The 26,487-nt window shown below is 40.1% G+C and overlaps 1 protein-coding gene across 4 annotated transcripts in view; it reads right to left on the minus strand.

The window, feature by feature from the left end:
* map2k5 (mitogen-activated protein kinase kinase 5) overlaps nucleotides 1-26,487 on the minus strand; it is a 294,288-nt gene that overhangs the window by 263,364 nt on the left and 4,437 nt on the right. For all 4 annotated transcript variants that reach the window (XR_013889610.1, XM_080214341.1, XM_080214340.1 and 1 more), the window contains exons 2-3: nucleotides 17,373-17,421; nucleotides 11,780-11,847 (exon numbers count right to left, since the gene is read on the minus strand). Coding sequence is in view for 3 of the 4 variants with exons in the window: in XM_080214341.1 (XP_080070467.1) it covers nucleotides 11,780-11,847; nucleotides 17,373-17,421 (117 nt within the window). In the remaining variant the exon portion in view is untranslated. The remainder of the gene's footprint in view (nucleotides 1-11,779; nucleotides 11,848-17,372; nucleotides 17,422-26,487) is intronic.

Consider the following 26,487-nt stretch of genomic DNA (forward strand, 5'->3'; position numbering starts at 1 on the left):
CTGTGCAGTGGCCCTTGCGGAAAGTGCCTCCAGAAGGGGACATGACAAATAATAAAAAGTTGACTGGGAAAGAAATTCCAAAGACTTGAATTTTATATCTTTCTGCTCCGAATCAATTGGTCTGCCAAAGGGCACAGAACATTTATGTAAATGTGATGAGAAGAGAGACATTTCTTAGCCTTTCATCAGATGTGGACATCGCTAGCGAGGCCAGCATCTGTTGCCCACGCCTACCTACCCTCGAGAGAACAATGCACACTGTGCTACAGCTGCATCTTAAACAGGGCAGTGTACTCCTTACCCCTGTAGTAAAGTTACAGTACTGTATTAGTAGAAATGTGTAACTGTGGCATTTTTAGCCTCCTCAAGAATAGCAACAATGTTGTGAAAGGATCCAGAATTAAGCATAAGGCAATAAACATGCATTTTTTTTAACTTTAAAGCTTATTCTATCAGAAAGTCACACTCTTTGGTTCTAATTACCAATTACCTCCCATGTCACCTGCAACAATGTAGAGGGATTCCACATTGCAAAGCAGAATGACAGGGTTTTTACGCAGTACACAAAACCACTGCATTAATGTGGAGCACATAAATGCAGTGGATACAGGGATGGTTACACAACACAGAACTACAAAACCAACCCCAATATCTATCTATAGATTATAAGGAAAGAACCTCAGAGGAATATATTCCTGAAGACTCAAAGAAACAATATTCTTTCTGTAAAAGTCATTTATATTTCTGATATTTTAAACAGCTAGCAAATACTGGGATTCATGCCATCATTAAATTCATATTATTTTAGAATGATACACGTCTTGTAAAGTATGGGAGAATGACAAAGACAATGAAAGTACTGAATATCATACCCAACAGCTTGACTTCAATCAACACTGTTGAATCAGGTGCTGAAATAAACTAAAACCTTCCTTGAATAATGTCCAGCCTCCCTCTGTAACCCACATATACAGTATTTAAGCCTTTCCTGATGTTATCTTCTGAATGATTGAAAACCAGTACTGATAGGCCATTTTTTACATATATAGGAATGTTATAAATATCAGCACCACCCAATCATTTTACTTTTTTTCTGCAAAACATGGGGGTACACTTCATCCATAAAGCCCCCAGAAACTGCCAGCAGAGTGAAGGTTTTCACTTTACAAATACAGCCAGTCACTGCCATAATGGTTGAAGAGGAAATATTAAAACAATCATTTGAAGGATTAGAGGAGAGCCAGTAAACATTTAGAATCTGGGTGGCACAGCAGTACAGTGGTTAGTACTGCTGCTTCACAGCTCCAGGGACCGGGGTTCAATTCTTGGCTTGGGTGACTGTCTATGTGGAGTTTACACATGCTCCTCATGTCTATAAGGGTTCCCTCTGGGTGCTCCGGTTTCCTCTCAAAGTTCAAAGATGTGTGGGTTAGGTTGATTGGCCGTGCTAAAATTGCCCCTTAGTGTTCTGAAATACGTAGGTTAGAGAGTTGTAGGGATATGGGGGTACAGCCTGGGTGGGATTGTGGTCAGTGCAGACTCAATGGGCCAAATGGCTTCTTTCTGCACTGTAGGGTTTCTGTGATTCTATTTATCTTTCAATCTACCACTTCAAGATAAAATTCTTCAAAGAAATAAAACATTTGTGGAACAGATGGAAAACTCAGATCTAATCCAATAATGTCCTAGTCCATAGGTGGGAGAGTTAGGAAATAACAAGTCTTGTTTCAGCTTGCTTCAAATCATGATTTCAGAATTGTCCTGCTGGCTAACAGTAAAATTTGTGACTAGTCTCCAACAGACGAGATGGGGGTGAAGAAGAGAGTAATAGACTGGTTCCTCCTTCAATGGTCTGCTAATCAGAGAAAAGTATTATTCCTTCAATAGTAATACTAGCTGAGATTTATACTGCAGAATAACACAAAGCAGCTTACATGACAGTATAAAACCATACAGACTTTTCATGGTTGCCTATATTACAACAATGCCTAAAAATCTGAAGTATTTAATTAGCCACAAATTAGGAAAGTGCTATAAAAATGCAAGTTCATTCTTTATGAATCAGTTGGATTCTGAGATTCAACTATAAAATTGACATTGTTCCTTAGGTTTGATTCCAATTCACATAGTTTTAAATGTGTGGGTTTTTAGGCTGCTCTAAGCCAATAATTAAGCTATCCAGGTCCATGATGACCTACTCAAACTTAAAAAATGAGAATCTTTAATGATTTTCAGCATATCCCAAGCCCTATATATGAATTAAGTACAGAACATTAACCATTACAATATTTGCTGAGTAACCATACAATGAGTTTAATTTTAGTTTGATTCATGGAATTTATAATAATTGATTCCATTGGTAAAACTAACACTAAATTATGGAACATACTGTACAAATTGAAACAAAAATATTTCTACATCATGCAGTGAAAACATTCAATCCCTCCATTAGATGTTAAGACCCATATTTCTTCTTTAGCGCCTGCATAAAATGATCGCCTACTATCAGCATGTTCCCATCAGAGAAATAATGGGCTTGAGGATCCTATAAGGAATACAAGCTATTAAAATAATTCATAATGCGTTTATCACAAGACTGGAGTATTCACTGTCCATTGCTCTGGGAATACCAGAGCACTGCTCAATGATGTAGATGATGAACAAAGCCCTACAATAAGCAAGATGAGAATCAGCTGATCCATAAAAAAGGAATAGGCAGAAAAACCTTAGTAGACATTATTCATATAACTGCTGTATGCAATTTATTCAGCAGTCTTTAGTAAAGGTGTCAGTAATATACATTGAGAAGACAGTTTCTTATCTGTTGGTCTGTGAAAGTTACTAAACTTGCCACAATAGTGGAAGAAAGGTGATTGTTCACTACCATCAGAATAGGTATGGGGGGGGGGGGGAGGAGGAAGAGGAAAAAGAAGAGAGCAGGGGAGAGCCTGATAGGGGCAGGGGAGGAAAGAGCACAGTAGGCAATGTGGGAAGAGAACCCCAGTGGCAGCACGTGGCAGGTCATTGTGTGGAGGGGGGTTAGTGATGGAGAAAGCAGAGACAGAAAGGGACAGAAATGGCATGGTGATGAAACTGTGGCATAGTCGTTAGCACTGCTGCCTCACAGAGCCGGGGACCCGGGTTCGATTCCCAGTTTCGGTCACTGTGTTGAGTTTGCATGTTCTCCCCGTGCCTGTGTGGGTTTCCTCCGGATATTCCGGTTTCCTCCCAAAGCCTGAAAGACGTGCTAGTTAGGTGCATTTACCTGATAGGCACTGTACTGCGGTGATTAGGGGAATTTCACAGTAACTTCATTGCAGTGTTAATGTAAGCCTTACTTGTGACTAATAAACTAACTTTACCTGAGGAAGAATTGCGTGGAACCAGAAGATGAATAAAGGTTTGAAAGCATATGAATAAATTAGGGTGAATAAAGGTTTGAAAGCATATCAAATTTTCATTGTAACATTTTGTTTTGAAGCTCAATGTGCATTCTGTTACAGAAAACAAAAAATGTTTTGAGGCTTCTCTCATGGGACAGCATTGTTAAATCTTAGTGCTTAATCATAGGGGAATGTAACATTTCCACTTTTTGCATCCAGTTGCATCATCAGTTACTCCTAAGTTAATCTATACTGCCACTACTACATCTTCCAACTGATCTTCTGAAATTCCTTTCTCTATCATGCCACAGAACCAGAGTAAGATGGAACTTAATACCAAATGGTACTTAATTGTAAGCAGCTTTGTTAGACATTAGGAATCTGAATGAAGCTGTTTCAACTTATTTCTCTTGATAAACTCACAAATGAGAACAGACTTTCTTCTCATCTCTAGAAGATTGGTGACAGAAATTAAACAGCCATGTGCTTACCCACAAAATCACCCATTTAAAGTAGCCCCATTGTTCAGATAACTGGGAAATGAGAAAGGAAGTTACAATTCCGTTATCACTGAAGCAATCTCCTCCCCTCCCTTGTTACAAAGTCACAAACGCCCTGTTGCCTCAACAGTTTGAACAGGCAGGAAATTATAGTCTCTGAACAATATTGCTATTGAAAATAAAGTTGCTTTAATATTGGACTTGCGCCACAAGCTCCCAATACATAGGTTTTGTGCAAAAATAATAAAGCACACTCACTGCATTTATTAAGGCAAATTGTTGAGAAGATCCACCTTTATGTAGTTTTTAGGGCCAGTAGCTTTGTAGTTTGGTTGCACAAGACCCAGCAACAGTGAACAATTTGGAGTGCCAATGATGCTGGGGGCAGAATGAAATTGGTATCTAACATTCAAAAATACCCATAATACAAATTAGAAGTTACACTGAAAGATAATACTCCAGTTGATGGAGTAATTAGGACTATAAGTGATGAGAGCTTTCTTTTAACAGAATACCTAAAAGTGCATTACGCTGATAACAATCAGTTATTTTTGATTAAAAAAAGCAAAAGTGAAACTTGAATGGTTAGTAAACAATAGTGAAACAAAAGCACCAAACTGTAGCTAATAGCATAGCTCACTCATTAGTGTTGCACAGGATCAAGATACCACTGATACTGTGGCAATCCTGATAGCAAACAGCATCAAAAGATAGGTACAATTTTAACAGCCAAATGTCTCAGAAAGGGGAAAAAAGACTTCTTTCTCTAAAATTCAACTAGATATAGAATTAAAGACACACTGCTGAGTTACACAAATGCTCAGAAGGGGAAGCTAATGATGTGCTTTTATATTCTGGTTGCTGAGAAGAATTGCCAAAAAAGTGTTAACCAACTTCAGTTGTGCAGGATTTATGGCCTCGCTCGTCCTGAAACCATAAAATCCCACACGAGTCAATGGATTTTCCACTCCAATTCTGAGGCGGATGGGGCGGTAAAATTCTGGCCATTATATTTTTATCTTACACAAAATGCAACAGTCAACTTTTGTGTGTTAGAATCTTTCCACAGGTTCAGGGAGCAAACGTGGCATCAATGTATTAATGACCCATTGGATGAAAACCTCCCAAGTTTAGAATCTCAGCTGTGTTGAGTTAGCTGACCTCTGCTCCAGTGGCAGTGGTGCAACCATAAACCAGCCAAAGTATATTCTTCCCCTCTCATTTTCTATCAACTGCTTCTGGAAAGTGTGGACAGTGGTTGAGGAAAATGCACCAAGTTGATTTTCTATAAATATATGATTAATCTGATTAATAAAGATAATTTGAGTTCATGAAGTCAGGCACAGATTTGTCTTGCTCACCCATTTGAACTGAAAAATAATGCATTGCACAGAAAAATAGTATAACTGTTAGTTTCCTTGCACCCTCTGAATTTCTGCCTTGCATTTTCTAAATGCTGGAGTGATTATATTACTGTTAATTAATATTAACTAAAAATATTGAGAATCAGTGGTAATGGTTTGACTTTAAAGCTTCAAACTGTCACCATTAACCAAACCTGGAAAAAATAGTCGATCATGGATGGGATTGGAAGATTGGAAAAACAAGATTTAAACTTTGCAAAAGTGTGCTTGCAGCAGTTAGAAACCTGTTCAAACAAAATATTCAAACTGATATTTGTATGCACACTTTCGATGAAATATCAGCAGTTTAATCCAATTCAAAGTACAACACTGTCAAGTTATTACCTCTTATCCCACAGAGCATCATGGACTAATTTCATAATAGTCTTTTAGGGGTTAAAGTCATCTCCTGTGGAAAGTGTTATTTAAAAAAGCCCGGGGGCTCATTTTTAATGAGCTGTAACTATTAAGTAATGCATAAAGGATACTAAAATTTATGGCGCATATAGCTATTATATAATGATAAAAATCATTAAAAACTATTTTTCTTAATGTTCTTGATGATCTGATCAGTAACTATGGAACTACTTTTGAAAATGTCAAAAAAAAACTTTGTGGCATTTTGTGTGGAGAGTTATCTTAAACCTTTTTGAATGTGTGCATTTGATCATTACAAAGAGCCCTGCATAAATGCATACCTGCCTACAAAATTTTCAATCACAGTGATCAATACATTTTCATCTACTGATCAGGTTTTATTGTAACCTACCATTGCCAAACTTCCCTGTTGGATTTGCTGGACCTCCTGGGAAGACGGATGTGCTCGATATAGATACTCAGAGTGCCAGAGTTGTCAGTATTGACTGGTTGTTCTGCTTTAGAATTTTTTCACAACTTTTGGGATCATCTCCCAACTTTGTTGAACTGTGAATAACTCACATCAGGGGTGGGAAAACCATGGTCCATGGGAGCTTCTGATCTGGTATGCAGCCACAGCACGCATTCCTATAGAAGTAATTTAAAGTAAGTTGGCCTATGATTGGTCACCAGAGAAATGTTTCTCAAGGAGCACAGCCACCATGTTAGAGGAGATGAGCGCACATGGAGATCTAATAGCAGCATAAGGCAAGTGTGCATTCAAAATTACTAACTAGATTATTCAAGTTGATTTGCATTTTGGTTTTCCAAGTATATACACTGGAATTTTAAAACTAATTTTTCAGTTGGATTTTAGAACTGTTTTCGAAAGGTTGTCAACTTTTATAAAATTTTGTTTTCCCATTTTTCTCATTTCCTTGCCCCAAAGGTGCTGATTCTTGCTGAGGCCCAGTGACCTGGGTGCTGGCAATCCTTCAGTACCTTTTCCAAGCAGCCATCTTTCATATGCAGTTCTGCACACAGGATATTGGCAGGTTGTTTGGCGCTCATGCACTTTCAACCATTTCTTTCTTTTCTGTCCCTCTAATGATGCTGAGGAAGTTAATTCCAGCTGAGTCTTGGTTTATCATAGGATCCTTACAGTGCAGGTGGAGAACAGCCAGCTCATTGAGCCTGCACCGACAACAATCCCACCCAGGCCCTTTCCCCATAACCCCGCATATTTACTCTGCTAATCCCCCTGACACCAAGGGGCAACTTAACATGGTCAATCCACTTACATCTTTTGGACTGTGGGAGGAAGCCCATGCAGGCACAAGGAGAACATGCAAGCTCCATACAGACAGTCATCCAAGGCTAGAATCGAACCTGAGTCCCTGGCGCTGTGAGGTAGCAGTGTTAGCCACCAGATCAGCTGACAGCACTGACCAGGATTTGAAGCAGCTGAGTTCAGGTCTGCATTGGCATAATAATTGATTCAAGAGTACTTTTACCCACTAGAATATATATATCTTTATATAAATTTATGTATCTATAAACTATTAAAAAATATTGTTGTGTGTCTCATCCACTTTTCAACATTATAAATTCCAAAAGCCACATTTATAATCAGGGATGAGGAATCTGAGTCAAATGTGGAAATGAGAGAAATGGGGTTGTTATCCTTAGAGCAGAGGAGTTGAAGGTAGATTTAATAAAGATGTTCAAAATCATGAAGGTACTGATTAAGTAAATAAGGAGAAACTGTTTCTCACCACATAAGTGTCAGTAATCAGTGCATGCATAATTAAGTTTTTAAGTTTATTTATTTGTGTCACAAGTAGGCTCATATTAACACTGCAATGAAGTTACTGTGAAAATCCAGCACCTGATCGGGTATACAGAGGGTGTATTTAGCATGGCCAATGTACCTAACAAGCACGTGTTTTGGACTTGTGGGAGGAAACTGGAGCAGCCAGAGGAAACCCATGCAAACATGGGAAGAATGTGCAGACCCTGCACAGACAGTGGCCCAGGCCGGAAATCGAGCCCGGATCCCTGGTGTTGTGAAACAGCAGTGCTAATTACTGTGCCACCATTGTTAATTGGCAAAAGAAACAGAGGCAGCAAATTTGTAAAAGCTTTATCTATAATTCTGCTGGTGGATAATGGATTAAAATATGGAAGCATAAACACTGCAATACTTGCGGTGAGTTCCAAGATGTGTATGGCTGAAGGTGTCCACAAGCAATCTTGGTAACCCTTAACAAGTCTTCTACCTCAATAGATGGAAGCTGGAAAATTGCATTTTTAAGAGAGGGCAGGCAGGGGGTGAAGGAGGGCAGAGAGGCAGAAGATGGGGACAAGGGAAGTGGGCGAGTGAGGTTGGGAGGTCGGGGAAGAGGAAGGAAGGGTGGAGGGCGAGAGATCAACATTATGGGTGAGGGAGTTTATGGTGATTGGGACAAGTACCAGAGGGTGAGGGGAGTATATGCCCAAGCAGTGAGTCTGTCTGTGTGTGGGCAAAGGATATGGGACAAGTGCTGAATAATGGGATTAGCATGACTTTAGGGTTAACTTATTATCGGTGCAGACTTATGATACCCCAGCTTTACAACAAATAAATTCAATATTTTTAGGGTTAATGGCATCACTGTTAAGTTTTTTTTTTCCTAGCTAAATGGTATAATTTTCTATATTTTTTTTAACTGAAATGTAAGATGCATTTGTTTTGAAATTTAGTCAATTATAGTAGTGAATTGTATATCCATGTGAAAACCAGTGCATAACTCTTGTGGTTAAACAAGCTTTCCAATATTTATAACTGATTTCTCTTTGCCTATTTAACTATTGAATAAATATGTTTTCCTTGTTAAAGTTGTCAGTTTAAAAAAAACTCAAAAGAAAGTTATGAAAGACATGGAATCCGTTGTAAAATGGGTATCTCACACAAAAAAAAAATCACTCATGAGCATCAATTTTGAAAGAGGAAAAGTTCTGCCTTTGCCTTATTGGAGGAATAAACAAAAACATGTCATACAAAAAGGTTTTATTTCAGCTACTACGCTGCACAATACCTAGGTAGCAAAAAAGCTAATGCTCTTGACATCAATTTCCAGGAGAAGACCTCAAAGCTAATCTTTTGATCTGGAAGCAGCAAGATGTAAGAAATACAATTTCAAGAGCTAGGTTACAGCATTGTTACTGCCAAGCCACACCTATAGAATCACAGCTTATGACAAGTCAAGGAGTCAGTGATGATGGTTAAATGAAATCCTGAATTATCTGCCCCCCCCCCCCCCCACCAGAGGTCTTCAAAGGTCATTTGAGCATCTCTTCTACGACACCAAAACTGAAAGAAAGATCATTTCCAAATGTCAACAAAACCTTATGCAGACAATCTTGATGCAAGGAAATCCCTAGCAATCTACAGGTCTGATCAATTTGCAATTCAAGCTTCAATTTGCATATGCTCAATGCCATCACGGTTGCACAAGGAATTAGGAAATTAGAAGTTAAAAAGTGATTTCAGGCAGAATTTTATGACCCAAAGTTTATTGTGCAATAGGTTACCAGGCGTAGTCATTTAAAATTAACAATATAATTTAAGAATTATGCTGAGAATTAGCAAATTAAGCGTGGCAATCTCTGAAAAAGGGATGGATATGTTGGGTCAAATATTCTTTTTGTTCCTAAAAACTTACAGTTTCAAAGATAATCTGCAAAGCTGTATAGGCTTGAGTACATTCCAAGCCACGAACAAATTTGAGACAAAAGGACATCACAGGTTGTACGACAAATGCTTGGTTGATTTGTTAACATCTTAACCACAAGTCCATTACTGCTTTATCTGTATAGATCTTACTCAACTAATAAAAAATAAACCATCTTCTGTAGTTTCTATCTTTGCAGGTAGGCACATTAGATAAAAGCACAGTGCCATAATTATGTCACATCTGAATAACACAAAATATAACTGTTTCTATATATTCTGATATCGTACAATTTACCAAGAAAGTATTAAGCTGTAACTGGAATTATGCCAGGGATGTGAAACTAGTTATGGGGAGACTCGAGATATTGGGATTACTTCCACTGGAACAGAGAAGGCCAAGAGAAGATTTAAAATAGAATTGTTTTAAGTTATGAAGGGCTTTGACAGGGCGACTAAAGTAAGGTTATTTTCTTTGGATTGGAAATTGGTTCTAAAAGCATCATCAATTTAAAATCATAACTGAGAGGAAGTTTCAGCACAAAAAAAATTAGTGGAATATGGAATTCTTTTCCAGAGTTGAAACAGAGACAACTGCATTTTAGTGGAAGTGGATAAATATTTGAAGCAGAGGAAAACACAGGATTTTATGGATCCCTGGCAGGCATGTTTATACAGTAAAAAGTCTGACAACACCAGGTTTTAGTCCAACCGATTTATTTGATAATAGACTCACAAGCTTTCGGGGTTAGTCCCTTCGTCAGGTGAATGGATAGTTATCAAATAAATCGGTTGGACTAAAACCTGGTGTTGTCAGACTTTTTACTGTGTTTACGCCAGTCCAACGCCAGCATACTCACATCAGGCATGTTTATGACAGAGGTTGGGACAGGGAGCATGCGAAATGTTGGGTGGCTAGCCCAGTCTTCCTGCCCACCTGTGACACGGTCCTCATAATACAGGGAATGGGTAGGGTACTCACTAATCACCCTATACTTGGGCTTATTGAGGGCCTTAAGTGGCTGATTGTTTCCTAGTCTAAGCCCTCAATCTGCCTCCATTGCCATAATGCACTAGGTTGTGCAGACAGATGAAAGTGGAAAGGCATTTTTTTTAAAACAAAGTTATTGAAAAGGCAAGCAGGAAGGGAGAGGAAGTCATTCAGAAGTGTCTTATGCACAACCAGGGTACCTCCTCCCCAAAATGTGTTACTTCTGCTTTGTACCTCCCCATCTGGCCCTTCCCATGGCACCAATCCCTTCCTGCCCCAAAACTTGGGACCTATCTGGGTCGGAGGACCATCGCTTTTATGCGTGGAACTGCCTGCAGTCACTGTAGCAGCCGCTACTACATTCTGACACTGCTAGAGCTGTTGGCCAATTGGATTAGGCAGCAGCTCCCAAGGGCTAGATTCCTTTTGGTGAAGGGTGGAAGTCAAGTCCTTGGCTCATTAAGGCCGCCAAGAGCACGTTATTACTGAGAGGCAGCTTTATTTAAAGTCGATTAGATTTGAATCGATTTTTCTTCCTCAATGAGTGAGGCATGATCAGTAAACACCACCGCCCCCAACCATCCCCCCTCTCCCTTCCACCAGTAAAATCCAGCTCACAGTGCTATAGGGAATTCATTTTGCTTGGATCTACCAACAGCCAACAAAGATACAATGGACCATAAGCTCTCCTCCTTATTGTACAATCAATACAATTTAAAAGTTAGCATTGATAGATCATTTTCTGCTTCAAGCTATCGTAATTTTTGTAGAAAAAGTTGATTAAGGTATTGCCCACTGCAGCACTATGCTGTATCAAGCAAAACATTCTAGGTTTCATTCCTCGTCTCTGATGAATTTGCTGCTAATTCTCAGTGGCATTTGAAGGGGGAAGATCAAACAAGTGTTCAGCTTCTGATGGCTTTTCTTACATTTCTATTGTAAAGTGCAACTTTTCAGCTCATATGAATTACCTTTTCCTCACTATCGTAAACTATAATCAATAATTTGTTTACTAGATATTTTCACTGAGCGCTGTTCTATTAGCATTTTTCTGTCTCTGGATTCTTCACTGAACGCTGTTCTATTAGCATTTTTCTGTCTCTGGATTCCACCTTCAAAAAGCATTTCTAAATGCAGCTTGTGTTTGCAGATGAGATTTAATGAAAAAAAGCAAATTGAGGGAATTATTCAACCCATTTGGCAGAGTAGCAACAATCATTATATCAATGAAGATTAAAGTGAAATGATCACTTTTGATCCAAACACAAAACATGAGAAACCAAATAGCTATCCCTTCTATTAAGGTTTATTGTATCATGGTATTTAATAACATACATAAAATTGACAAGCACTCTACAGGGAGAAGTGCTCCTTTCATTCACAGTGTGCATGTTTGGAAGGCTTTATAAAAGGCTTTGATTAAATGTACCTACATATGACAACATGGCTTTCATTTCCTCATCGCTGCGTACTGTGATTCGATCGCCATCCTCATCTTCATCTTTAAAAACAAAAATGCATTTTGAATCCAATTTAGTTAATCAATGCAATTTGTATTAAGTAAGAGAATGCTAGGAGTGTGATACAGAGAATAACAAAGTTTGGAATGGATTATAAGACAACAATAAAATGACATCAGAGACATACTCCATCTTGCATTATATTATGTGACCTTTGTAAATTTATTTGATTGAAAAATGTTTTTTTCTTTCTAGGCCAATGTCATGACAACAAACAACAGTAAGTTCCCTTGAATCTACAATACAATACAAATTGTTCATGTGGCTCACTGCAATCATACCTTGTCTGTCTAATACTGTTGATACAAATGGTATTTTTGTAACAGCTAGACTGAAGCACTTAGCATCTTAAACTACTATTCTGCAATTTGATATACATGTTTTCATTAACATTCAAATCAATATTGCAAGTGTTACAAATCTGAAGTTTCAAAAGAGATATTTTCATGGTATATAATATTCAATAGAACATAAAGTTACAAATAACTTGTATCCAACTCACTATTATTGTTAATACAATAAATGTGACCAAATGTCATTGAGATTAACTCATTCCAGTAGGTGAATTTTATTTTTAAAAGATTACGTGACTGCTGAACTGAACACAGCAGCTAGAAGCCGACAACATTCAATGAAAGGAAAAGGAAAGTATCATATCCATTCTAAAAGAATATTACAATTATTTCAAGGGGGAGGAGCATCGAGCAGCAATTAAACTCAAGCAATTCAGTGCTATTTTGAAATAAAATTACACAGAAATGTCATCCATTGTGCTTTACACTGTTGTACAATTAATTAGTGATTGCAGTGTAACAGGATATTTCACTCATTACAATAAGGTTATTGGGTGAGAGGAAGTGGATTAGAGAGAGATCATACAACCATGGGTTCAGGTACCAAAATTCTTCAGTACGACCACTTTCTACCAGTGTGCTCCTCCACCCTTGTCTCATCCCTCCAGCTCTTAAAGATTCTAATAGACCTCATGGCTACCTTCACAATGTACATGGCATTTCAACTCATTAATAGTGTAGTGGTACAGAGAATGCATGTATATATCTAATATATATAAATACACATATATATGAACACATTACTTGCATCCTTTATCAACATCTTGGAGTGCTTTCCCGATTTAACCATTATACCATTACAAGCAGCAGGCTGGAAGGGTTGAGTGGCCTGCTCCTAATATGTATACAACATAGTGCACTGCGTATGAGATAAAACAGCATATTTTTCAACTGCCTTGATCGATACTCTGAAAAATCTTCTGACAACATATAACATGACTACCGAGTTGGTGGTGGATAATTAAAGGCAGCAGCCATGGGTTCTAAAGACTGACCATTTAAACTTAATTGGTCAATTGAGTTTAATCACACTCTAAGATAGAACATAGAACATTACAGCACAGGCCCTTCGGCCCTCAATGTTGCGCTAGCCAGTGGAACCAATCTAATGACCCTCAAATCTAAACTATTCCAATGTTATCCATATGCCTATCCAATGCCCTTAAAATTGATGAATCCACTACTGCTGCAGGCAGGGCATTCCACGCCCTTACTACCCTCTGAGTAAGGAACCTACCTCTGACTCCGTCCTATATTTATCATCCCTCAATTTAAAGCTAAGTCCCCTCGTGTTAGCCGTCACCATCCGAGGAAACAGGCTCTGTCCACCCTATCTAATCCTCTGGTCATCTTGTATGCCTCAATTAAGTCACCTCTTAACTTTTTCTCTCTAACGAAAACAACCTCAAGTCCCTCAGCCTTTCCTCATAAGACCTTCCCACCATACCAGGCAACATCCTGGTAAATCTCCCCTGCACCCTTTCCAATGCTTCCATGTATTTCTTATAACGCGGCGACCAGAACTGTACGCAATACTCCAAGTGTGGCCACACCACAGTTTTGTACAGCTGCATCATGATCTCATGGCTCTGAAATTCAATCCCTCTACCAATAAAAGCTAACACACTGTAGCCTTCTTAACAACCCTATCAACCTGGGTGCCAACTTTCAAGGATCTATGCACACGTACACCAAGATTTCTTTGCTCATCCACACTACCAAGAGTCTTTCCATTAGCCCAATACTCTGTAATCCTGTTACTCCTTCCAAAGTGAATCACCTCACACTTTTCCACATTAAACTCCATTTGCCACCTCTCAGCCCAGCCCTGCAGCTTATCTATGTCCCTCTGCAAACTGTAACATCCATCCTCACTCTCTACAACTCCTCTGACTTTAATGCCATCCGCAAATTTACTAACCCATCCTTCTACACCGTCATTTAGGTTATTTATAAAAATGACAAACAGCAGTGGCCCCAAAACAGATCCCTGCGGTACACCACTAGTAACTGAACTCCAGGTTGAATATTTCCCATCAACCATCACCCTCTGTCTTCTATCGGCTAGCCAATTCCTGATCCAAACCAATAAATCACCCTCAATCCCATGCATCCGTATTTTCTGCAGTAGCTTACCATGGATGTTGATAAAGAATGCAATGACTGTGTTCATATATGTATATTTAGATGTATTAGATATATACGTACATAAAACACACACACACACACACACACACACACACACACATATTCTGCGTACCACGACACTATTAGTGAGTGGAAATGCCCTGTACTCAAGTACATTGTGAAGGTAACCTTGAGGTCTATTAGAATCTTTAAGAGCTAGAGAGATGAGACAAGAATGGAGAAGTACACTGGTACAAAATGGTCATAGCAAAGAATTTTATGGCATTGGAGGTGGTGGTCCTGGGATATAGGAGAACCAAGAAGGAAATAATGGGACTTGCTACCCTCCCTCAGGGTAGTGCCCTGGGCCAAGTCATTTTCAGCTGCTTTATCAATGACCTTTCCTCCATCATAACATCAGGAGTGCAGCATTCACTGATGATTACACACCATTCAGCACTTTTCACAACTCAGATTCTGAAGCTGTCTGTACTCTCATGCAGCATGAGGACAATATTCACTTTGGGCTGATAAGTGACAAGTAACAGCCATCTCCAACAAGAGAGAATATCTAACCATCTCTCCATAACCTTCAATGGCCTTAGCATTGCTGAAAGCCCCCACCATCTACACCCTGGGGATTATCATTGACCAGAAACTGAACTTGGCCAGCCCATATAAATACTGTGGCTACAAAAGCAGGTCAGAGGCTGGGGATGTTGTGGCGAGTAACTTACCTAACTTTCCAAAGCCTGTGCACCAGTTACAAGGCACAAGTCAGGATTGTAAAGGAATCCTTGCCATTTGCCTAGATGAGTGAAGCTCCAACAATACTCAAAAAACCTGACGCCATCGAGAACACTGATTGGCACGACATCCGCCTCCTTCAAGATTCACTCCCTCCACTACCAACGCACAGTGGCAGGAGTGTGTACCATTTTCTAGGTACACTGCAGGAACCCACCAAGGTCCCTTTGACAACACCTTCCAAGCCTGCATCCTCTACCACCTAGAAGGACAAGAGCAGCAGATGCAATGGGAATATCACTTCAAGTTTCCCTCCAAACCACAAACCATCTATATCATTGCTCCTACACTGTCGCTGGATCAAAATTCCTGGAATTCCCTTCCAAAATGCAAATGTTCATATGTAACATGGGCTCCAGTGGTTCAAAATAGCAGCTCACCACCACCTTCTCAAGGACAATGAGATGGTCAACAACTGGTGGTCTAGACAGCAAAGCCTACATCCTTAAATAAATAAATTTTAAAACATGGCAGGAGCAAATCAATTATGGAGTCTGTGAGCACGGGGAGAAGGAACGTTCAGTGGCAAATAGTGGAAGCAAGGACCCAATAAGCAATGCACTGGCTATGATAGACATACTGGACCAATAGAAAAACAATACCAGAGATCAGGCAAGAGTGAAGAAAAAGTTCCTGAACAAGCACCCATACAGCAACATTCAAGTAAAGGAAAGGAAAAAAAAATCAATAATCTTGGATAACAGAAAAGCATAATGACGCTATTGTTACAGAAAATCATGTTACATAAGAGTGTTCTGTATATAAAACTTCAGTACATAAACTTGTTGAACGTTGATAGATATATGCATTTTTTTTTAAGATCCAAGTTGGTCCAATCCTATCCCCTTCTCCTTCTCCAACCAACCCAGTCCCCAAACGCATTTGCACCTTTTAAAGCTTAGAATTAAACTGAATCACAAAAAATGCAACATAGTAGGCAAATGCAGGTACTCTCCAATCTTTAAAATTCTTGAACTTCTGTAATAAGTTACTTAAAAGTGGTTTGTCACACCTGAGACTTGTGCACAGTCATAATATGTAAGCAGCCAAAAATAAATAACTCTTTATACGAAAGAACTATTTGTTTATCGGCCTCTTGGCTAAGATCTAGTATCGACATGCTGCACTTGGTTGAAGTCATTAGGTTACATTTCAGCTTCATTTGAAGCAATTTTTTAAAGCGACATCTGGGCCTTTGGGCTAAGATGCAAATTAGATCAAGCCTTGGAGGTGGAGCTACACCTACTCCAAACAGCTTGGATCATGTAGGTCAAGCCTAAGACAGGAGGTGAGGGCCCTGTCTTGTCAGCTTGGATCGGGAATGTCCCAATTTGTTGGGACTCTGAATTGACTTTAATTTGACTTGATTAGATTGGAATAAAGTTTTTAAAAAAAATTTGTTTATCGGCCTTTTGTCTAAGATCAATTGCGGTATCGACATGCTGCACTTGGTTGAAGTGATTAGGTTTGAAGCCATTTTTTAAAGTGGCATCTCGGCCTTTTGGCTAAGATGCAAATTAGATCAAGCCTTGGAGGAGGAGCTAGGCCTACTCCAATCAGCTTGGATCATGTAGATCAAGCCCAAGATAGGTGGTGAGAGCCCTGTCTCATCAGCTTGGATCAGTAGTGTCCCACCTTGTTGGGACTCTGAATTGGCTTTAATTTGACTTGATTGGATTTGAATAAAGTAAACAAAAAAAAAATTGTTTTTCATGGATGCTAGCTTTGATAGCAGCACCAGTATTTTGTTGTCCATCATTAATTGCCCTTGAGAAGGTGGTGGTGAGCCATCTATTTGAACCTACTTCATCCATCTGGTGTAGGTACATTCACAGTGTTATCAGGGAGCTTCAGGATTTTGATCCAGCGACAGTAAAGGAGATAAACCGTCAAGCCAGGATGGTGTTTTGCTTGGAGGTGGTCTGTTGCCCTTGTCTTTCTAGATTTAGAAGATGCTACTGAAGGAGTATTGGCAAGTCGCTGCAGTGCATCTAGTGTGTGGTACACGCTGCTGCTACTGTGCATCAGTGGTGGAAGGAGTGAGTGTTTAAAGTAGTTGATGGGGTGCTTTGTCCTATACACTTCTCTCAAAGTATTTCTACGAAGACAATAGAACACCTGCCATTAAAACAAAATTAACAAAAACAAAAACAGAAACTGGATAATGTATATTCCCATAATTTGGATATATTTTACATTTTAACCATTAATTTACTTACATTCAAATGCTGTGGTTGTTGTATCTGGCAACACCTGGCCAATAACATCCTAAAAGAAACAAACAAAACTGGTCATTTTCTAAAGTAGATCTGAGAAGATTTTACTTTCAAAGATTAATCAAAAACACAATTCCCTGCCTTCCTCCCTGCACAAATGTTGGGTATTTACTCTCAACTTGTACCAGAGACTACCTTTCCTCTAATTTTCTCTTCCTTTAAATAGTGTCTGACCTCTGCCCTCATTCTCGCCTCCCCCACCCCACTGAACCATGACTGAGATCAGCATGTGAAACAAAGGCCCAAACCTGCATCATACTATTGATAACCTAATGTACTGCTTCTAGAATGGATGCAGAGTTTCGACTGGGGCTCCCAAGGTTGCTTTTAGCAATGCAAGATCTATTTGCTGTATAAATATCATTAACACTGAGACTTTGCAGTATTGTGATCAGATTTTTTTCTTTGGTTTCAAACCCTATACTGTAGTCTGAGAAGGAGAATAAGTTATTTATCTGCTGCTGTGAATTAAGACATTGACACATTCGTTCACAGAAATTCTGAAATGCAGTAGCAACCAGCCAAAAGCACGTAAAGGAAATCAAACAAATATAAATATGAAGTTAAGAAGAAATTGAATGGAAAATAGAATAATCAATGTCAAAGCTAGGAATAAACTTTAAGAAATAACTACTTTGGAGGAAACGACAGAAGGCAGCAAGGACAAATATAAAAATGTATGGAATATTTTACAGATTTTTTGTAGCATATGTTCTTAACTATTGACGTTTATTATTTAAAAGAAATGCTTCATTCTCTGGTCCATTTTGTGAGAGTTCGTGGAACTATGTAATTAGTATGTCTTTTCACTGATTCTTCAAAAAAATTAGGAGACTAGGCCAATTCTATTGCTAAATTGGGGAAAAGATTCTGGCAACCCTTCAACAAAATAACCTTTGTCATGTTTAATGTGTAATTCATCGGTTTGAGTGGAAATCTCTTGTGGGATTACAATGTTAGTGCTGTGCTTATTTATTGGTGCTGTTGTACTGTATCAGCTTGTTACTGATGCTAAACTCCAGGAGAGAGTAAGACTTTCTCTTCAAGGACAGGACAATGTGGAGCTCACCACCTATCTTGATCTATTAAACAATCACACCTGTGAACATCAAAGACGTCCTTCTATTCTAAACCTTTGCTCACCTGAAGTATTATATATATTTTTGTATTGGACAAAAAGTCAAATCTCAAAGCATCATTACAGTGCATGACAATGATGTACAAAGAACAATACAGCACAGGAAACAGGCCCTTTGGCCCTCCAAGCCTGCGCCGCTCATTGGTCCAGCTAGACCATTCTTCTGTATCCCTCCATTCCCAGTCTGCTCATGTGTTCATAAGTCTTAAACGATCCCAGCGTGTCCACCTCCACCACCCTGCTTGGCAGTGCATTCCAGGCCCCCGCCACCCTCTGTGTATAATACGTCCCTCTGATATCTGAGTTCAACCTCACCCCCCTCACCTTGAACCTGTGACCCCTTGTGTTTGTCACCTCCGACCTGGGAAAAAGCTTTCCACTGTTCACCCTATCCATACCCCTCATAATTTTATACACCTCTATTAGATCTCCCCTCATTCTCTGTCTTTCCAGGGAGAACAACCCCAGTTTACCCAATCTCTCCTCATAGCTAAGACCCACCATACCAGGCAACATCCTGGTAAACCTTCCCTGCACTCCCTCCAAAGCCTCCACGTCCTTCTGGTAGCGCGGCGCCCAGAAGTAGATGCAGTACTCCAAATGTGGCTAACCAACATTCTATACAGCTGTAACATCAGACACCAATTTTTATACTCTATACCCCGTCCTATAAAGGCAAGCATGCCATATGCCTTCCTCACCACCTTCAAGGATCTGTGGACTTGCACACCCTGGTCCTTCTGTGCATCTATACTTCTGATGGTCTGCCATTTATTGTATAGCTCCCCCCTACATTAGTCCTACCAGAATGCATCACTTCACATTTATCTGGATTAAATCCCATCTGCCACTTCTCTGCCCAATTTTCCAGCCTATATCCTACTGTATTCTCCGACAATGTTCATCGCTATCCGCAAGTCCAGCCATCTTCATGTCATCCACTGATCACACCAGTTACACCTTCTTCCAAATCATTTATATATATCACAAATAGCAGAGGTCCCAGAACAGAGCCCTGTGGAACACCACTGGTCACAGACTTCCAGCCGGAAAAAGACCCTTCCACTACTACCCTCTGTCTTCTGTGGCCAAGCCAGTTCTCTACCCATCTAGCCATCTCTCCTTTTATCCTATGAGATTTAACCTTTTGCACCAACCTGCTATGAGGGACTTTGTCAAACGCTTTACTAAAATCCATATAGATGACATCCACGGCTCTACCCTCGTCAACTGTTTTCGTCACCTCCTCAAAAAACTCCACCAAATTTGTGAAGCATGACTTTCCTCTTACAAAACCATGCTGTCCATCACTAATGAGATTATTCCGTTCTAAATGAACGTACATCCTAAGAATCCTCTCCAACAATTTCCCTAACACGGACGTCAAGCTCACCGGCCTATAATTACCCAGTAATGTAGCACACAGTCATTCCATCTTCAAACATTAGGTTTGATGTTTCTTCACATTTTTCAAAGTTATTCATTGCTTTCCAACATTGAACACAGAATGAATGACTGTCAGCTCCTGAAAATGCTACTGGGTGTTTCAGGTCAGCCAAAGGCCCTTTCAGAGAAAACAAAACTTTCGAGCAATATTTGATTTTCCCCGCATGAAAGTACTTTTCTTGTCTCATTCAAAACTTGCCTTGATTCAAACCGAGATTTACTAAGAGTTATGGCTATGTATAATCCCAATGTCTGATTTTTAAAAAATAGATTCAAGAACTTTTCATATTTGGAGTATGACAGCAACACTTGTGCGTGCAATACTTAATACTACTCTGGATAGGGAGAAAATTACATTTTTTTATGTCTACTGCAACCAAAGGTCTTGAAGAGATACTGTTGCTTTAGCTCTCTGTCTCTTTGATAATGGATTGCATTTTTCAAGAAGGATAAATAAATGATGAAAATGATTTAACCCTTGATGATCACTGCCGCACAATCATTACAGCTCTGGGACTCCACTCGCAGCAGTGCTCAGCTGTTGGAAGTTGGCATACCTTATTCTGATTCAAGTTCATTTGCCAACTCATTGGACAACAGCTGAGCACCGATCAGAATCAAGCCTCAGGACTTTTAGGAAGACACCATTATTGCTGAAAACCAGAATATCAAGCATTGCAAGAGGCATGCATTTTGCCGAATTATTCCTAAAAAGATAGCAATGGATCCCAAAATGTTAAATTTTGTGCAAAATATATTACAACAGCAAATTGACACAGGTCAATTCCTGCTGCAAAGAAACAAACCCCAGATTATTTTCCCATTTTCTTCTAAATGTGAAGAAAGCCCTGACTGATTTTCTAACTAGTTAGCAGCAATGCGAAAGTTCTCAGTTACGTCATATTTATACCATTATTACCTATAAACAATGAGTATGGGTAAGCAAGGTACAATGAATAAAAACAATTTCCCCTCAAAATAAATGACTACTTCAGTTTGTTTAGAAATTGTGTTTATGGGAAACAATGTGTCTATGAGTGTATCACATTTCAGGAATATCCATAAATTTGCTCCGGTTCTACAAGAAGAATAAACTGGTTACATACATTAAATATATTTAAGGAGGAAATAGGTAGATCGCTACACTTTAAAGGTGCCAAGGAGTATGGAGATGGCGTGGGAGTATGGCGTTGAGATAAATGATCAGCCATGATCATACTGAATGGCAGAGCAGGCTTAAAGGCTGAGTGGCCTACTTCTACTCTTATTTTCTAAGGATGCTTGTCAGTAAGCCACAAGCCACTGATTTCATTGAACAGTTTCAAGATAATACATGATAGCAAGAACCAAGCAGTCTGATTTATTTAAAATATATATGATAGGAATCCATTCATAACCTATGGTTTCATAAACAGGTTTCTTATCAAATTTCAAATTTTTAACATTTTATATTGTTAAATGGCAGTGACACGAAGCCTGGTCAAGGATGTTTAGTATTACTGTTAAATATCAGCTGATCAGAGAGAGCCAGTATGACACTGTGAAACATGAGTCATGTCTAATTAATCTAGTTGCGTTTTGAGACTTTTGAGGAATGAAAGGAGTGTCTATGGTTCTTATCTATATGGCTATTCAGAAGGCATTTAATAATTGACATTTTTTAAAAATATGAATTTATGGAATTGGAGGACAGTATGGCAACTAGGGGAATTTCACAGTAACTTCACTGCAGTGCTAACATAAGCATTACTTGTGATAATAAATAAAACTTATTAAAACTTTTTTTTAAACTTGATTTAAAAACCAGTTGGCAGGTAGGAGACACAGAGTGGCAATAGTGTATAGGTACTCTGAACAGCTGTGATAAGTTGCGTTCTCTTACACAAAATCAGTAAAAGCTGATGAAAGGGTGCAAAAAACTAATCAAATAAGCTATTGGAATGTTGGCCTTTGTCTCAAAGGAGTTGGAACAAAAGAGAGGAAATTATGTTACAGTTGCACGCAGCTTTGGAAAGATGCCATCCGCAGTAAGCATTAAATTTGGTGCTCTAACCTCTGAAAGGCTGTGAATGTTAGAGGCCAAATGGAGCTGGTATGACTGAGATTAATAGGTAGATTTTTGAGAGATAATGATTTTAAGACATCAGCAAAGTTCAGGGAAATGAAATTGAGGGAGCTAAGATGCAGATCAGTCATCATTCAACTGAGTATAACTAAATTGAGGGAGCTAAGATGCAGATCAGTCATCATTCAACTGAGTATAACTGATGGATTGAGTGGTCTCCTCCTGTTCCTAATGTTAGGGCCAGACACATATGATGGACCAAACAGCCTCCTTTTACAATGTAAACAACAGCTTGCATTAAAATAGCACATTTAACTTTTATTTAAAGATGAGATGGAGATGCCGGTGTTGGACTGGGGTGGGCACAATAAGAAGTCTCACGACACCAGCTTAAAGTCCAACATAGGTTTATTTGGAATCACAAGCTTTTGGAGCACTGCTCTTTCAGCAGCTGAGATCCCAAAAACTTCAGAGGAATAGTCAAGCAAATTTTGACACTGAGCCACATAAAAATATTCAAGGTAGATGACCAAAAGCTTCATTAAAGCAGTAAGTTTTGAGGGGTCTTCAAGGCAGAAAGAGGGAAAGAGAGGAGAAAATATTTAGCAAATGAATTCCAAAGCTTAATAGAACCTTTTAGCTGAAGACAGTCACCAATGGCAGAGTAATTAAAATTGGGGATCCTCAAGAGTTCAGAATTGGAGGAGCTCTTTCTATATTAAAGTAAAACTTGAATTTCTATTCTAATGTTTCAAGAATTATCATTTCTTTTGATTGATTAGTTACTGTACATATCGATTGATTGTACAAAACTCCCTGAATTTAGAACATTATTGGGTTATTTGATTAATGCTTTCAAGATATTAAGAGGAACAGATGGAGTAAATAGAGAGAAACTATCATTGGTTGGGAACATAGGACTCGGAGGCAAGACAGCAAACCTTTCTAGAATGAAATCAGGAAACACTTCAATATACAAAACATGATAAGAACTTGGAACTCTCTTCTGCACACTGCAGACGATACAATATCACATTCATTTTAAATCTAAGGTTGATGTATTTTGTTAAACAACATTATTGAGAGGTAATGGTAGATAAATGGGATTCAGTCTGAGATCAGCCATGATTTCATTTAATGGTGGAAGAGGCTCGAAGGGCTAAACACCAACTCGGTTGAATTAAGGATACATAATTGGATTCCATATCCAATTGGTGAAGGCTGGGATGAAGGCACTTTATCTGAATGCACGAAGCATTCAAAATAAAGTGAATGAGCTGGTGGCGCAGATCAGCACAAATGGATATGATCTGGTGGCCATTACAGAGACGTGGCTGCAAGGTGACAGGGACTGGGAGCTGAATGTACAGGGGTATCAAGTGTTTAGGAAGGATAGACGGGAGGAAAAAGGAGGGGGCATAGCTCTGCTGATTAAGGATAGCATCAAGGTGGTAGTAAGGGAAGATATAGGAGCCAAAGAGCAGAATGTGGAATCGTTGTGGGTGGAGATTAGGAACAGCAAAGGGAGGAAGACGCTGGTGGGTGTCGTCTATAGGCCCCCAAATAATGATCTGGAGGTGGGGCGGGCTATTAACGCGCAAATAAATGCGGCGTGCAGGAATGGAACGGCAATAATTATGGGGGATTTCAATCTACATATTGATTGGTCGACCCACGTTGGACGCGGTGGGCTTGAGGAAGAGTTCTTGGAATGCTGCCGGAATAGTTTCCTTGAACAGCGTGCGTTGGAGCCAACGAGGGAGCGAGCTACCTTGGATCTGGTGTTATGTAATGAGGCAGGTAGAATTAGGGACCTTGTGGTGAAGGATCCTCTTGGGAAGAGTGATCATTGTATGGTGGAGTTTCTGATGCAGATGGAGGAGGAGAAAGTGGGTTCCCGAACCTGTGTCCTTTGTTTGAACAGAGGGGAGTACGATAGGATGAGAGAGGAATTGGCGAATGTTGATTGGGGGAGCAGATTGGAAGGTAGGTCTGCTGAGGAACAGTGGAGGATCTTTAAGGAGATCTTTCTTGGTGCTCAGCAGAAATTTATTCGTATGGTTAAAAAGGATCATAGGAGGAGAGATAATCAGCCGTGGATAACAAAGGAGGTAAAGGAGAGTATTAAATTAAAAGCAGATGCGTTTAGAGTGGCTAAGAGTAGTGGGCAAGAAGAGGATTGGGAGAGGTTTAAATATCAACAAAGAATGATGAAGAAGTTGATAAAGAAATAGCGAGGGGGATTGAATATAAAAGTAGGGAGGTCTTGCTGCAGCTGTATAGGGCATTGGTGAGGCCGCAGCTGGAGTACTGTGTGCAGTTTTGGGCGCCGTACTTACGCAAGGATATTTTGGCCCTGGAGGGAGTGCAAAGGAGGTTTACTAGGCTGATACCGGAGTTGAGGGGATTGAGCTATGAGGAGAGGCTGAATAAACTAGGCTTGTACTCGTTAGAGTTTAGAAGAATGAGGGGAGATTTCATTGAGACGTATAAGATGATGAATGGGATGGATAGGATAGAGGTGGAGAGACTCTTCCCGCTCAAAAAAGACAGTAGGACTAGGGGGCACAGCCTCAAGATAAAGGGGAGGCGGTTTAGAACGGAGTTGAGGAGGAACTTCTTCACTCAAAGGGTGGTGAATCTCTGGAATTCTCTGCCCGTTGAAGTGGTGGAGGCTGCCTCGCTAAATATATTTAAGAAGCAGGTTGATGGGTTCTTGATAAGAGAGGGGATTAAGGGTTATGGGGAGAGGGCGGGAAAGTGGAACTGAGCCACGACAGATCAGCCATGATCTTATTGAATGGCGGGGCAGGCTCGAAGGGCTAGATGGCCTACTCCTGCTCCTATTTCTTATGTTCTTATGTTCTTAAAGGAAGGATAAACTATGAAGCTGGGCTAGCGCTAAATATAAAAAAGGATAGTAAGAGTTTTTATAAATATATAAAAAGGAAGAGGCTGGCTAGGGTGAACGTTGGACCCTTAGAGGATGAGAGGGGGGACTTAGTGGTGGGGGATGAGGAAATGGCTGAGGCCTTCAATAACTTTTTTGCTTCGGTCTTCACGGAGGAGGACGTGAATAGTTTGCCGGGTGTTAGCGATGGAAAGATGGTAGGAGTGGAGGGCCTGAATGACATTATTGTTACTAGAGAGGCAGTGCTAGACAGACTAGAGGGACTGACTGCGGACAAGTCCCCAGGACCGGATGGAATGCATCCAAGGGTTCTGAAAGAAATGGCGGAGGTGATAGCGGATGCCTTGATGATTATTTTCCAAACCTCACTGGATTCCAGGGAAGTGCCGGAAGATTGGAAAACGGTTAATGTTACGCCATTGTTTAAGAAGGGTAGCAGGCAAAAGGCAGGGAATTATAGGCCGGTTATTTTAACATCTGTTGTAGGTAAAACGCTTGAATCCGTAATCAAGGAGAAAATAGCGAAGCATCTTGAGGAGAACTATTTGATAGAGCAGACGCAGCACGGTTTCGTTAAGGGGAAGTCGTGTCTGACGAATTTATTGGCATTCTATGAGGATATGTCTAGTGCGGTGGATAGAGGAGAACCGGTGGATGTGGTGTTTCTTGATTTTCAGAAGGCGTTTGATAAGGTGCTGCACAAGAGGTTGTTACAGAAGGTTAGGGGGCATGGAGTTGGGGGTAGGGTGTTAGCGTGGATAGGGGATTCGCTGTCAAATAGGAGGCAGAGAGTGGGGGTCAATGGGTGCTATTCAGATTGGCGGTTGGTGACTAGTGGAGTGCCCCAGGGATCGGTGCTGGGGCCACAGCTATTAATCATTTATACAGATGATCTGGAGGAGGGAACCGAGTGTATGGTGTCGAAATTTGCTGATGACACCAAGATTGGTGGAACGGCAAATTGTGCGGAGGGTGTGGAAAGTCTGCAGAGGGATCTAGATAGGCTGGACGAATGGGCCAGGAACTGGCAAATGGAATTTAATGTTGGCAAGTGTGAAGTTGTCCACTTTGGTAGGAATAATGGTAGGAAGGACTATTACTTACATGGCAAAAAACTGCAGCATGCTACGGTGCAGAGGGACTTGGGGTCCTTGTGCATGAGTCGCAAAAACCCAGCCTGCAGGTGCAGCAGGTGGTCAGGAAGGCGAATGGGATGCTGGCCTTCATAGCGAGGGGGATTGAATATAAAAGTAGGGAGGTCTTGCTGCAACTGTACAGGGCACTGGTGAGGCCGCAGCTGGAGTACTGTGTGCAGTTTTGGTCGCCGCACTTACGCAAGGATATTTTGGCCTTGGAGGGAGTGCAGAGGAGGTTCACTCGGCTGATACCGGAGTTGAGGGGGTTGAACTATGAGGAGAGGCTGAATAGACTAGGCTTGTACTCGTTAGAGTTTAGAAGGATGAGGGGAGATCTCATTGAGACGTACAAGATGATGAAT

The sequence above is a fragment of the Carcharhinus amblyrhynchos genome, chromosome 28 (assembly GCF_965287045.1).
Source record: "Carcharhinus amblyrhynchos chromosome 28, sCarAmb.v2.hapA, whole genome shotgun sequence".
Taxonomy (NCBI): Eukaryota; Metazoa; Chordata; class Chondrichthyes; order Carcharhiniformes; family Carcharhinidae; genus Carcharhinus; species Carcharhinus amblyrhynchos.